We start from the raw sequence: 15,804 nt of genomic DNA, 5'->3' as shown, positions 1-15,804 counted from the left end.
AATTTTTGTTCATCAAAAAAGGTTACGAGATAAACTTAGCCAAACACACTTTAAGGTCATCAAAGATTTATTAAAGTTTCAACTAGAAAAAAACATTTTACTAAGAAACTAAGCATAGTTTAAAATTGGTGTATATAAGCATTCGGATAAATGTTATCTAAAAGTCGAGAAAAATTACAATCTCTATACTCATACTTACCGCCATTTGAAACAGTTTAATACATATGACTTGTACTATGGATCCAAACACCATTGTTATTAGTTTTGCCTGTCTTCGAAAATACGATGACTCGCTTGCCAGTGCGAATCTCATAACTGTTATCTTAGCAACCATGTTTAACAAAACAATAATGATGCATAGTAATACCTAAAATAAAAATTAAAAGTATGTGAGATAGGTTGGACCGGGGTTGGCATAACTACAAAACATTAAAAGAGAATGTAAAAGAACCTTACTGACATTAAAAAAAATGTATTTTGAAATATAGAAGAGAATAAAAATAACATGAGGGTACTATACAACAAATTATGTAAGGAAAAAGCGAAAATAACTGGAGTGAAAAATGAAAGAGGACAAATAACAAGCAAGAGTGAAGAAATATTAAAGATTGTTAAGGACTTTCACATGAAATTATATAGAAATCAAAGTTAAACAGAAGCGTCAGAAAATATACCCCTCATTTATTCTCTAATAGAATCCCATCATTAATACTACAAATACTATAAATATTGGCCAAGCAAAACATTTTTTAGTTTTCTCTCAAGCGTTTATTGAGAGAGATGATTGAACTTATTGCAAATTAAGTTATTGTACACCGTGGGTCTCAGATATGAAAAACTACGTTTAAAAAGAGGAATACGGATTTTTGGTATATTTATAAAGTTGCTAAATTTAGTGGGTCGGTTGGGTGTGGTATATCAAAAGGAGAGTCTATTTTTCAGATAGGCAGGTAAATTGGTTTTTACCAGACAGTATACAAAACAAGTGAGATGTAAAGTTAGTCAATCTTGAATATTGAGCCAACCAATCATTGAAAGTTTAGACCTGCAGTGGTTTTGCGGCCCAATCGAATACAAGAGTTTTGTATACGTTGCAGTCTGTGCTTGGAAACAAAGCCTTATACAAATACACAAAATTGCAATAATTTAAATGTAACAAGACCAAGATTTCGGATAAAAGTTTTTTTAAGTCAGTATGAAGCATGTCTTTGTTCTTATAGAGATTTTTGAGTGATATATATGAGCTCTGAAGTACTTTTAATAAATGAGATCTGAATGTAACTTTACTGTCTAAAATCAAGACTTTTACATTCATTAACAGGTTGCAAAACTTACAGGTCGATTTTAACCTGGAGGTTTTTAGAGGCCCATTCACTATTTGGACCAAAGTAAAATTACAGAAAATTTCAAAGAATTTACAATTAATCCGTTATCCTTTGAACATGTAAGCACTTGTTGGAGATAGCTGCTAAGGTGATTAATAATACCATAAACATTTACTTTTAAAAAACTGGCATAAAGCTGAGTATCATCAGCAAACCGCTGCATGGTCCCAGAGTGTATCTTTGTTGAACACCCTTAGTTAGGCTTACGACATTAGATAAACTGTTATCAAGTCTTAACAACCTGGGATCTTTCGGATAAATAACTTGCAAAAAAACCGTAAGATGTTAGTTTGCTTATTATAAGCCTTGCATCTAGTAGCACAAGTGCTGTAGTTTCACCCTTCTCTGAGTCCCATAATATCACTCAATAAAACGGATGCCATACTAAGGCCTTTTTGAAAGCCTGATTGAGATGGACTGAGCAAGTCTCTCTCATTGAAGTATTTTATCACCTGTTTGTGAATTATTTTTTACAAAATCTTAGAAAGAACAGAAAAAAGACTAATACTAATACGAAGACTAATCTGTACATGGTTATGCTTGGGTACCGGTATAACAACGATAGTGCTTTCGTTAATTCATTCATAGTAAATGTTCAAAGTGACCACCATTAATTTCTATGCAGACATCTGCTTTCCTTCTCCACGATCTGCGTATATTGTGGAATACGAAAAGAATTTGATTGGAATGTTAGGTTCATATTATATTGCTTACATAATTTACATATATTAATTTAACTTAAGCATTTCTTGTACTTAAGGTTTCTTTATTGTCAAATTTTCTTATGCTTTTACTTAATACTTAAATTAAACTCCCTACATTTTCTTCTCGACCTGCCTTCGATTTCCATTATCTGTTGTTCCTAAGACATTTATGTTTAAAGTTTGAAGCTTACTACAAGGTCCAGTGTTTTCTGAAGCCGGGCAGTTCAAGCAGTGAGGTGATTAGGACAGCATCAAATTTAGTTAAGGACTTTACGAAAGAACATTTTTTAATAGTAATGTTAAATGGAATTTGTTCTTCATCTGATGTTTTAAAAAATTTAATTCAAAATCATGTTGATACAAACACTTTAGTGATGACAAGCCCTTATACTTATTTAAACCATAATGTTATCTATAATAGTAATAAGGCCCTTTATCGTACTTTTCATGAGAATAATATTAATCTGTGTGGGATTTTGGAGTCTAATCACGCCAGTAACTTTGGTTCAGACTTGGTATCATTATTACATGCACATATTTTCAAATATTTTAAAATTAATATTTCATCGAATAAATTATCTTTGAATCGTCAAATTAATGAGTCTGAACTAGTTACTGATCGTGAATTGGATTCTTCTTTTTTATAGACATGTCCACGAAAGTTGAATCTCATTCATGTTCATATTCTACTAGTAAGATTGAAATTAGCTCTTCGAAAGGCTTAAGTATCTTTATTCTTAATATACAATGCCTAAGAAACAAGATGGATGAGCTTCATCTTTTGCTGGACACATGTAATTTTCCTGATATTGTACTTCTGACTGAGCACTGGTTGAGGCCTAGTGAATGTTTTTTAATATCTGATTATGTTCCTATATCAAATTTTTGTCGGCAACAATCTATACATGGAGGAACCATGATCTTGGCTAGGCAAACAATTGAAACGATTTTTTGTAATATTGATAAGTATGATAATCTTCTGTTAGAGAATGTTTTTGAATTCTCTCTTTTTTTTTGTAAGCGTTTTAATTTATATATTCTTTGTGTTTATAGGCCACCTACAGGAGATATTGCTATGTTTCTGGACAAACTTGAATCTCTTTTATCCCAGTTGTCCCTACCCTCTAAGGTTATATTGGCTGGTGATTTTAATATCAACTACACTGATGAAACCTTGCCACGTACTTCTCTTTTAAGTATTTTAAATTCTTACGACTTGAAAATGCACGTTCTTTCTCCCACACGAATAACTTCTTCATCTGCAACTACAATTCACTATTTCTGTACAAATTTTGATGACGTTTTATGCACAGTACTTCCATCTGGTATTTCCGACCAAGAAGCTATTCTTGCTAAAATGCCATATAATACTATATCATCTTCATCTCATTATATGGGAAGAATTTTCAGCAGGAGAAATTTCAATGCTTTTTCTGCTGCTACAGCTTCGGTAAATTGGAATGCACTTGAAACAGCTTCTGACCCACTTAATTTATTTTTTTAAGTTCTGTGTGATAACATCAATCAGTGCTTCCCTAAAATGAGGCTTAAAACTAAGAAACGAAAACCATGGGTTACAAGAGGCCTTAGAATTTCAGCTAAAAACCTCCATTTTTTGACTAAATTGTGCAAATATACCACAAATGAAAATATCCTTGTATATCATCAGAAATACCGTAGTCTGTACAGAAAGACAATTAAAGCAGCAAAGTCTAATTATTATAGAGATCGCTTAAATATGTCATCAAATAGACAAAGAGAGTGTTGGTCGATTATTAATGATTTTAGACATTGCCATAGAAAAGTATCTGAACCGGAGTTAAGACCTGACATTTTAAACGACTATTATTGTGATATACCTAATATCTTGCTCAAGGGCATTCGTAGTAACATTGATCCCTTACACTATCTTCAACAAGTGTCGGTTGAGCATTCATTTTTCTTTCATCCTGTCGATCTTACCGAAGTAAAAAATGAAATCAAACGCCTAAAAAACCATAAATCATCTGGAGCTGATGGGATATCTTCGAGGTTGTTACTCTTTTGGCCTGATTCAGCCTTAAATGCTTTAGTTTCTGCCATAAACAATTCTTTACATATTAGCATTTTTCCTTCATGTTTAAAAGAGGCAGTGGTTATCCCTCTTCATAAGGGTGGAGATTTGGATCAGCCTTGTAATTTCCATCCCATTTCTATTTTGTCTACCCTCTCTAAGATAGTTGAAAAACTTGCAAAAAGCAGAATTTCGTTCTTTTAACATCATAATGGCATTTTGTCTGCAAATCAGTTTGGATTTCAAGCCGGTAAAGGGACTCATGATGCTGTTTTTAGCTTTTTGGAAAGCGTCTATGTGTCCTTGAATTTTGGAGAGTCATCGGCGGCAGTGTTTTATTATCTATCCAAAGCATTTGACTGTGTGGATCATGGAATACTGTCATCTAAGCTCGATAAATATGGTTTTAGGGGCGTTGCGTTGCGATGGCTTGAGTCCTATCTATCAAATCGTACTCAGAAGGTTACAGTGTCTGGGCGTTTGTCTGCTTCTAGATCCCTGAAATGCGGCGTTCCTCAGGGTTCAGTGTTGGGACCACGTTATTTTACTATATGTGGACGACTTGAGTTAATTGAAACTGCAGGGCAAGGTGGTTCAGTTTGCTGATGATACCACCATACTATGGAGCCATAAAAATTCTAATTATATTAAGACTTGTATCCTTGAAGACCTTCAGATTTTATCAGGGTGGTGTGCTTCCAACAGGCTCGTGTTTAATGTAAGAAAGACGTCTATTATGGGGTTTAAGTGCGATGTTCAGGGTCTGATGTTTGACGAAAATTCCCTCTTGCAGAATAAAGAGTGCTGCAAGTTCCTAGGAATTACCATTGATGGTCGCCTTCGGTTTGAAAATCATATTTTACATTTAGCTGGGAAATTGTCTTCTGGATGTTTTGCAGTAAGAATGGCAAAACAAGAGCTGGGAGGGGTGATTGCACGTTCAGTGTACTTTTCACTTATTGAATCTCATATTCGGTATAGCTTGCCTTTTTGGGGTTTAACCAATAAGGGGCTACTTAACATTGTCTTTGTTATTCAAAAAAAAGCAGTTAGATACCTGTGTTCTGCTAAGTTAAGAGATTCTTGCAAACCCCTCTTCATTTCTGAAAAACTCCTAACAGCTGCTCTTATTCACAAAATTCCCAAACCACCCTCTGACACTGGCCATTTGACTCGTGGTGTAAATGATGTTCCTCTACCTATTCCTACGTCTTCCCTTACCAAAAACTCATTAATTTACATAAGTAAAAAAATTTACAATCATGTTCCTCTATGGGTTAGACATATATCGGATGTTAAGAAATTTAAAAGGGAATTAAAGGCGCTTTTATTGGCTAAGGCATATTATAACCTGGATGACTTTTTTAATGATTGGTTTTTACCTTAGACATGTTGGAAAGTTTTTTTTCTCTAGTTTTGTCAACAAGTTTACCTTTATTTGGTAATTGATTATTTTATTTAGTTATCTTTAATTCAAGTATATTTAAAAGGTTTTGTTTGTGTTTAATTTTGTTCATTGTTTTGTCAATTTTTGAAATTGTATTTTTATTTTGTTTTCTTAGCTTGTAGGATGCTTGTACCCAAGATTATTCTTACGTAATATAGCACATTTTCTTTCTTTTTTTCTTTCTTTATTTATTTTTACTTCCTTCTTATCAATTCTCTCCCATATTAATTCTTATTCGAAAATATGCAAACAATATACTTTACTTGTGCGAGAGAGCTGCAAAGGCAGATTAAGAAAAAACACCGCCAAAAATCCGTGCGGACAGTATGACTTCGAAAGAGAAGCGAATTAAAAGTGTAACTAAACGCACGTATATATCATAAAGCTGCAAAACCTCTCTTACCTTCCTTTTGTGCCTTACTGGGTAAGTTGAGTATATGTACACTTACAATTTATTATTTTAATATACTTTTTATATTTACGATTTAAAATAATTTACTATTACAATTTTACGTAATCTTTCTATAGACGAAAGGGTTCGGATCAGGGGATGAGGGCGTGAGCGGGCTTAGCCTATAAAACCACATCCATCACGAATCAAATGCATTGCCGTAGTTGCTTTTCAGTATCAATCACCACTAAGTAAACCAAAGTTTTCAAGTGGCCCCAGTAAAAAACTAATTAAGGTCTGGTGATCTTGCTGACCGAACTTGAGGAGGACCTAGTCCTATCCAATGCCTTTTAAAAACTTGAAAACAAAAGTAAAAACTCCAAGTCACGGTCTCATTAAACATATATATAATTATTAAACGATACACGGGTTTTGATCCTATCGGAGCATAGTTTAAATAAAGTATAAAAAACTTTTTACCTAGACTCACACCTACACAGATCACATTACAACCAACAACAAGTCAAGAGCTAGGTTAACAATAACCACAGTAAATAAAAATATAAAAAATAAAAAAGTAAAAACGTAAAATGTCACAAGTGGTGAACGATCTAGGAACCTTAAGATTCACATGCGCGCGTTTTACCTATAGGCTCCCAAGTCACACAACAAAACTCGGGAAATAATCCAAACTAAATCAATAAATACACAGGGTGATTCATTAAGAATGGGCAATCTCTGAACTTGAGATACTACACACCAAAATATGGCGATTGAGCTTAACATGTCTTATACAAATATTGCAGGCATACGAGATATAGGGTATTTAAAGTTGGAATTTTAATTTGAAATTTCTTAATAATTTTGTGATTTTAAGAAGTATCGTCTTGAAAATTGGCGACTTTCTGTATTTTGACATAAAAATTACGAATTTTGTGGTAAATTTAGCATTATTTATACAGGACGTTAGTTACACCCTATTACCTAGGTAAATTATAACATATATTTATTGCATAATCAGTTATGGCTAAAACGACTAGAAAATCTAAGAGGCAGTTTCATTTTGAATAAAAAAGGTTCTCTTGTATATTTCATGTAAGTTTATCAATTTTTAAGTTATTTGCGTTTCAAACATTCAGCGTGCATTTCAACAGACCTGCATTGCTAAATAGGGAGACCATCTGGTACACAGATGGCTCCAGAATGAATAACAGAGCTGGATCAGGGCTTTGTGGTGGGATCCCACATACCAGTAGAGCATACTCACTGAGGGAGCATGCCACTGTCTTTCAGGTCGAAGTATTCGTTGTATTAAAATGCGGATAGAAAATCCTAAGCTGCGGACACCGCAATACAGTCGTATCAATATGATCGGACAGCAGAGCTGCCATTAAGGCTGTCACGACCGCAAAAGTAAGGTCCAAGCTTGTACTAGAGTGCATAAAAGTCTTGAAAAAACTGGTGCAGGTTGGGTCCAACTCGTCAATGAGGAAGCGGACTCTCTTGCCAGACTGGGATCCGCGAATGTGCCGATGGGGCCGGAACCCATAATTGGTATCGCCAAATGCGTAGCAGTCACGTCAATGAAGGGTCTGCTGTACAAGTGGATCCACCGAAGATGGACTGAGTCCTCTGATATGAGACAGGCCATAGCGCACATAGGTAGGCCCTTTGTCTGTCTCACCACAATTCTACTACGCCTAAAAAGACGCGAAATTCGGCTAATGACAGGTCTTTTACCCGGACACTGGCACTTAAGAAGCCATTTCCTTACCATCGGTATTGCGGACAACCCAGAATGCCGGTGGTGCTGTGAGGAGGATGAAACCGTTGATGTGGTCGGGGAATGCCCAGCACTCACGTGTGCCAGGTACAAATACTTGGGTAACACTTTCCGTGCACCGAGTGATTTTAAGTCCTTCAGACCAGAGAGCCTTATCGGTTTTTCTAAGGCCGATGGGCTCTGGTAACCCTCGGTGGGGCCTGACGGGTCCATCAGGAGATCTATATGCACAACTGCTTTGGCAGCCCACTATCTCGACAATTTTAATTGCAATTTCAACATTCAGCGTAAAAAATCCTAAGCCACCATTATTACATTGTCTTAATAGGAATTTATTCTTTTAAATTACTACTATGCTGGGTAACAACAGTAAAGACAACAAGTAACAATCAATAACAATATTAAAAGAAAACTTTAAAGTAAATGCTCAAAATGCCTGCCTTCGACTTTAATATACTTTATAAGGCGTCTCCTTAAAGATCTTGGAATATTAAATAACATTTGTCGATTAATTTTGATAATATTAGCAGCTTCTTAAGTTTTCTGTCGTGATTCTTCGATGGAATTAATTGTATCTTTGTACACCATGTTCTTCATGTCTGACCGTATTGAGAAGTCTAAAGGGTTTAAGTCTGGACTTCATGGTAGTCAAACAAATTTACTGCCACGCGCAATCCACCGGTGAGGAAAATGTTCATTCAGGTATCGCCGTACTGGCAGACCGCCTTGCATAAACCACATGTTCCGCCTTATGGCTAATGATACATCTTCTGGTAGTGGAATTAACTATTGTTCAAGGAAGTTTAAATAGAGACGCCCATTCAGATTAGGAAGAAGTCCAAAAGAACCAATAAAAAAACCAGATATCACATCACACCAAATATTTACATTGAATTCATGTTGAAAATGTCGTTCCTTTAGAGCATGTGGATTCTGACATGAGTCTCACAAATGATTGTTTTTCCAATTAAAAACACCTCGTCTAGTAAACGTCGCCTCATCGAGAAGAAGCTTGTGGCTTTTCGCCGCGAGCAAATGAGGCACCCTAATTAGTTTATCGATTTATTCACTAATTTTACATTTAAAAACTTAACCAACAGTCCAAAAAGTTACGTAGAGAGTTTTAACCCGGTTCAATCGGCTCGCATCGGAAAAATTGAAGTCCAGTTGACAGTTATCAGCTGGGGCTTCATCCTGCACTTCGTGGCATCACAACAACCGGTATAGGGCGGATGGTTGCTACATGCCGATCCGCCACAAGGTCATCAAGAAACTCCTGGTTTTCGGATTGTTTATCTAGCATAAATTGAGCAAATTGAACTGGTAAATCTTAACGTAGCAAAGTTTGGACAGGAGTATAGTGATATTGACGAAGATTTTCTTTCTTTAAAATTCTCCAGATAGACGATTGGCATATTTCTGCTACCGTACTTAACCGTAGAGTACTGAGATCTGGATTTTCCGAAATACGAGCTAAAACCTCTTTTTCATCGTCGACGTTGATATTTTTTGTAGCACCATTTAAGGTTTTAATACGTAAACACCCTGTTTTGCCTAGGCGGGTATAAATACGACTGAACAGTTTGTGATTGGGTTGTCTTCGATTTGGGTATAATTCTAAATACCTTCTGGCTGCACCAAGTCCACTATAATTTGACTGAGCAAAAACGCAAATCATATCACGCATTTCACTGTTGAAATATTCATTATGACGTGGCATTTTCTTATTTTAGAATTTTTACTACAAATAATACACTCTTACTTAGTAAAATTGTCATATAATTTCTTTACACGAAAAACTGATAAATGCTGACACAAGCCTAGTTGAAAAAAAGTAAATGTAATAACAGTGGCTTAGCATTCTTCACGCTGAATGTTTAAAATGCAAATAACATAAAAACTGATAGAGTTACATGAAATAAACAAGAGTACCTTTTTTATTCAAAATTGAACTCCTTTTACATTTTCTAGTAGTTTTAGCCATAACTGATTAGGCAAAAAAGATATCGTTGCTTCCCAAGAATAACGACACAATCCAAAAAACCACGTTTTTGAGTTATGTACAAAATTCAATTACAAACAATACCTAATTTATTAAGAACAAGGTCCTATGCGTTTAGTACGTCTCTGCTTCAAGAGATGGCGCAAGTGTCGTTATTCCGTTAAACACTTTTTTAAATATTATATCGAGAAAAACGACACAAATTTAGTTGCGCCTATTCATCCGTCAAGCACACGTACATTCTTACGCGAACAGTGACACAATCCAAAAAGTGCTTCGAATTCTGGATTTTTTTTGTAAATAGTGACACATTACATTTTTATCTCTTATTCTATAATTATAATAATTATGTTTAAAAACATTTAAAAAGTTTTGAATATTTGCAAGAACAGTGATACATTTTAGTTTTTTTTAACAAAATATATATATATTTTGCCTACATTTAAAAAAAAATAATGATAAAAAATTACAAAATTAATGTCAAAACTAATTTATATCACCTAACAAAATATTTTTCACATAAATTATTTGATCTCTTAGATATTCCAAATTTTACAGTAAAAAAAACTTTAAAATGCTCTCCTGAAAAAAGTGTGTTTTTGGATTGTGTCATTATTTTCGAGAAGGGACGATATGTTGTAATTTACCTAAGTAACAGGGTGTAACTAACACCCTGTATAAATAACGCTAAATTTACCACATAATTCGTAATTTTCATGTCAAAACACATGAAAAGTTGCCAATTTTCAAGACGATCCTGCTTAAAATCACAAAATTATTAAGAAATTTCAAATTAAAATTCCAACTTTAAATATCCTGTATCTCATAAACCTGCAATATTTGTACATATAAGACATGTTAAGCTCAATTGCTATATTTTGGTGCGCAGTATCTCCAGTTCAGAGATTGCCCATTTTTAATGAAATACCTTTAAAATTTGAAATAAATTTAAACAAAGAGTTTAATGTAAATGAGATGAAGTTCAAGCTATAATTAAAAGTAAGTCCTATAATTAATTCTCTGCTTAGGACTTGATATTTCTGTCAGTTCTAAAATGTAGTTAAAAAGTATTAAAAAAAATATTATAAGACTTACCAGAAATATAAATGAGCAGATGGTCACAGTGTATTTAAATATGACGTGAGCTCGTGGCACATATCGTTCAACCTCTCCTGTTATTCTATTTACATGAAGCTTTGTTGCTTTAGCTAGATATGCTTGCCTGGAATAAAAAATGAGTAGGAGTACTTTTGAAAAAATGACATCTTTCAAAAGTAATATTTAACGCGGTCTAGCATATTTGTTGATATATTTTATGCTATATATGCTCGTAAATCTCCTTTCAATGTGAACAACCTGTGGTTTAGATCACATCTCTTGTGATTTGCTGTGAAAGTACCTTGATATATTGTCCCTGTTTTGATTTTCCATGTTTCCATTTTGAATGTATCCTTCTACATCGGATAGTTTCTAAGAGAATATCCAACTAAAGGCTGCCGCTTCAGAAAAAGAAAGAGCCTTCACTGAGTAAATCATTATAAACGTATTGCCTTGTTGTCTGTATTTTTGAAGATTTTTTAAAAAGCTATTTGGGTCCTATGATAGATACTAGATAATTATATAGTCAAAACTAAAGTCTGTTGATTTTTTCTTATTTTACCAAGGTATTCGACAAAATTAGTTATATATAACTTTTAGATAAACTTCTTCACAATGACATAATAGGCCTAGATTTTGAGTAGAACAAGTCATATCTGTCTGACAGACTAATAACTGACTATTAACATATCGGATACAATACGTGGAAATAAAGACTAAATTAGGTTCATATTGTTTAAACAATCTTCACACTGATTTGGGAGTATCTCAAGGTTCGGTGCTCGGGCCTGTGTTGTTTCTTATATTTGTAAATTCATTGCCTACAGATTTACTGTATATTCACGTTACTATGTACGCGGATGATATTTCAGTCCTTCTTCGGTAACAAAGTACAGAAAATATGCACATTACTGCTGGAAAAGCATTGCACGAGCTAATAACTAGTTTACTCTAAATCAACTTTTTCTTAATACCAAGAAAACAAATTATATGGTTTTTTGCACTCATCGGGGTCAATTAAATCTTGATCTTGACATGCATTTAAGCAATATTGGTAGTTTCTTGCAACGTCAACAAACAATAAAGTTTTTTGATACTACATGGCACTCTTTCATGGGAGGCACATTGCAATGATTTGGCCTTAAAATTAGGTAGCCTTTGTCATGCCATAAGAAATATTAGGTCCTTAATGGATAAAAACCAGTTAGTTTGCGTATACTATGCTATAATCCACTCTAGGATTCTGTATGGGATCCAATTCTGGGATTTTTCAGCGTATGCGTGTCGTATATTTATTGGTCAAAGAGAAGTTATTAGATGTATGGCGGGAGTAGCTTCTAAAACTTCCTGTAGATCGCTTTTTAATCACTTTGAGATTTTAACTGTTCCGTGTAAAGTCCAGTGCAACGATATATTAGAATGGTCATCCGTCAAAACACCAGCATTTTACTTCTTAAACAATGTAAATAGAAGGTGGATGCCATTGTTTGGCAGGTAGAATGCTGGTGTTTTGACGGGTGCCCATTCTAATATATCGTTGCACTGGACTTTACGTATATATTTCAAGTGTGTTTTTTTGTTTTTAAAAATCTTAATTTATTTGTAACAAGTGGTTTCTTTCATAATTATCCAACTAGATTAAGAAATAATTTATCTTTGTTGTGTACTAGGTTAACTCTTTCAAAAAATTTTATCCCAAAAATATGTCCAAAAGTATTTAATAAATTGCCAAATGACATAAAAAATTGCAATAGTTTGTCAACATTTAACCCATTAACGCCTAGCGTTACCACATGGCTACGGCAAACACGTGACTACTCAAAGTGCGATGGCATTGGCCATGCGCTAGTAAATTTGTCGCGAGCGTGTCATATCACCAATCCAAAAACCAAAAAAACCACGCGTTCACTTAGTTTCCGTAAAAACGCCGAACTGTGTGTGTTTAGTGCGGTTAAATTTGATAGTTATTGAAACATCGTGAAAATATGGATACACAATTCGAGTAAGTATAATTTATTTTTTATGTGTAATAGTGGGAGATATTTTGTTACACTGTGATGCTCAGAATACTATGGCTTATCGTTGGGCAAATTTGGAATAAAATCCATTGATAAGTTAGTGAGTTACAAGGGCGTAAACTTGCATCTTACCATATGGCAACACAAGGCGTTTGCACTAAGTGATTTCAAATAATTACAGATATGGCTTTTCATTTGCGGAAGCGCTTGATATGGTGTATAACGATTATCTTGACGGCGATATTTACAATGAGCCACCAGAACCCAATGTAGACACAGATGAGGACTCAGCTGACGAGGACGATGGCGGGTAATAAGCCAACTTTTTATAGTAATTTGTTATTTTTTGATCATTTTTTTTTCGTAGGCTAGTTGACAATTTGATAGCTCGACAGTTACGAGCCCCGGCCGAAATAAGATTATACAATAACGAGAGATTGGGTACCCAATATGAGGTTGAATGTGATGCAAATATAGCAGATCAGGAAACAAATATTGTGCCTACTCCGGTTCTTGTGCAGGAATACACAACTTGGCCAAAAGATAGGCGAAACCAGTCTAAATCATTTATACCTCAGTGGGAAAAAGGAGCAGACTATGCAGTTGTACCGCCAAAATATTTTCCGCCACCAGATTATTCCAGATTTAAGCAAATGTCCGTAATTGAAATTTTCGAAGAGTTTATAGATGATGAATTTATAAAACACTTGGTGGCGGAAACTCGCAGGTATGCATTATTTTTGAACTGTCCAGACCCTAATATTACACCAGATAAAATTCGTTGCTTCATAGCAATATTATTTGTAAGTGGCTATAATAATTTGCCATCTAAAAGGCAATATTGGAGCAGTGGCGAAGATCTTAAAAATTTAGCTGTGTCTCAAGCAATGCGCCGTGATCAATTTTTACAGATCACTCGGTTTCTTCATTGCTCTGATAATACAAAACTAGACAAAAATGATAAGTTCTACAAGATTCGGCCTGTCAAAAGAACAAAATTTGGCTTATGATGAGAGTATGGTTCGATATTTCGGGCGACATAGCTGCAAGCAATTGGAAAACCCATTAGATTTGGGTATAACATTTGGAGCCTAAATACTACAGACGGCTATTTGGTAAATTTTGATGTTTATGAAGGTAAAAGTCCCAAATCTAATGCGGACTACGATTTATTGTTTGGCAAAGCTGCAAGCCCTTTGGTAGTAATGTTAGATGAATTTTTGCTAGAAAAAAAGGATTTGCGATATGAACTTTATAATAATATGGATAATTTGTTTTCAAACCCAGCGCTTTACTCATATTTGTAATTTCGTGGTTATTCTGCAACTGGAACAATTCGTGAAAACCGAATGCCCAAACAATGCCCCCTCACGAATAAAAAAATGTTTGTCAAAAAAGACCGTGGATATTTCGAAACAGCCATGGAGAAATCCGATAGCTACTTCGCATGGAGCTCAAGAAATTGGACAAGTTAAAAGGTACTCACAACAACAAAAGAAAAATATAATGGTTACAAAACCAAAAGTTATTGCGAAATATAATACCCACATGGGAGGAACTGATCAGATGGACCAGAACCTTGGCTGCTATCGCATCGGCATTCGAGGTAAGAAATGGTATTGGCCTTTGCTGACCTGGATTTTCGATGTTGCTCTTCAAAACTCCTGGATACTATACAAACGATCTCGAAAACAAAAGGTTTCACAGTTAGAGTGTAAAAGAGAGGTGGCGACCGTATACTTGAAAAAATTTCAAGTTTTGCCGATAGGATCTGGGCGACGAGAATTCTGCATTGGAATCTTCAGATTCGCGGGTTTCGGATAATATCCGGTTCGATCGTTTTGACCATTTAGTTCAACCAACAACACAAAACAAACGAAAACGATGTGCACTCAAAACATGCAACTCCACAGTAAGAACCATGTGTTCAAAATGTGATGTAGCTCTATGTATTTCTTGCTTTGCACCTTATCATTCCCGTTAACTTAAACCTGTTTACTTATTTTATATAACTTAGTATAACGTTCTATAAAAAAATTTTAATATTTTCTAATTAAAAAGATTGTTTCAATTTTAGGTAGTGTAAAGTCCTAGCGTTCTCATATGGTAACTGCTAATATCTCAAAATGTAAGCAGCTAAAATTAAAAAACTAAATTTTTACAACTTCCTGAACGTATTTTTAGTAATCTTAAAAAAGCATAAAAAAAAAATTCCGGCGCTAATGGGTTAAAAAGAAATTGAAAGCTTTTTTAGTTTTGAAGTATTACTATGATATTAAGACCTACCTTTCGGAGCAATAACTAGCTGTAACGTATATATTTATTTCTGTTACTGTTTTGTATGGTTAATAATTTTTTTGAGTATGTAAACTAGGTTTAGTGATAGTGTAGACTTAGGTATATTATGTTTGCAATTTTAGCTTCTTTGAATATGGACGAATTCCATACACTGTATTGTATCAGTTTTGAATAATAAAGATTTGAATTTTGAATTTTAATTGAATTTTTCGAGTAATACTTGATGATTAGCTAGACATATCCTCAAACTCTAATTAACTGTCTATATTACAATATAATATGCTTAGCTTAGGACTATTTTTATATGTAAGGAATCGCTTGTAATATATCGATAACATTAATATAGTGTCAAAGCTTCTTCTAATACCAATGCTGTTCATATGTTGCCTATCTGAAACATTTAGAAAAAACTAAATCCTCTAAAAACTTCTGGCAAGGCCTGCGTAATCTAAATATTAAGACATCTAAAGAAATTGCAGACTATCTTATGTGTTGCCAATGCAATGAATAACTACTTTATAAATATTTTTAATAAGTCTAACAACTGTCAAAATAGAATTAATTACTACTCTATCAACAAATTTTCCGATCAAACATTTAGTTTTGTCTTAGTTAATCAAGACAG

General features: G+C 34.2%; 1 protein-coding gene across 2 annotated transcripts in view; it reads right to left on the bottom strand.

Annotated features, from left to right (window-relative positions):
* Nucleotides 1-15,804, bottom strand: part of LOC126734220 (anoctamin-3-like) — a 151,599-nt gene that overhangs the window by 90,535 nt on the left and 45,260 nt on the right. For both annotated transcript variants that reach the window (XM_050437756.1, XM_050437757.1), the window contains exons 7-8: nt 10,861-10,987; nt 200-367 (exon numbers count right to left, since the gene is read on the bottom strand). In XM_050437756.1, the coding sequence (XP_050293713.1) occupies nt 200-367; nt 10,861-10,987 (295 nt within the window). The remainder of the gene's footprint in view (nt 1-199; nt 368-10,860; nt 10,988-15,804) is intronic.

The sequence above is a fragment of the Anthonomus grandis genome, chromosome 3 (assembly GCF_022605725.1).
Source record: "Anthonomus grandis grandis chromosome 3, icAntGran1.3, whole genome shotgun sequence".
NCBI classification, from domain to species: domain Eukaryota; kingdom Metazoa; phylum Arthropoda; class Insecta; order Coleoptera; family Curculionidae; genus Anthonomus; species Anthonomus grandis.
This window is presented reverse-complemented; position numbering and strand designations above follow the sequence as displayed.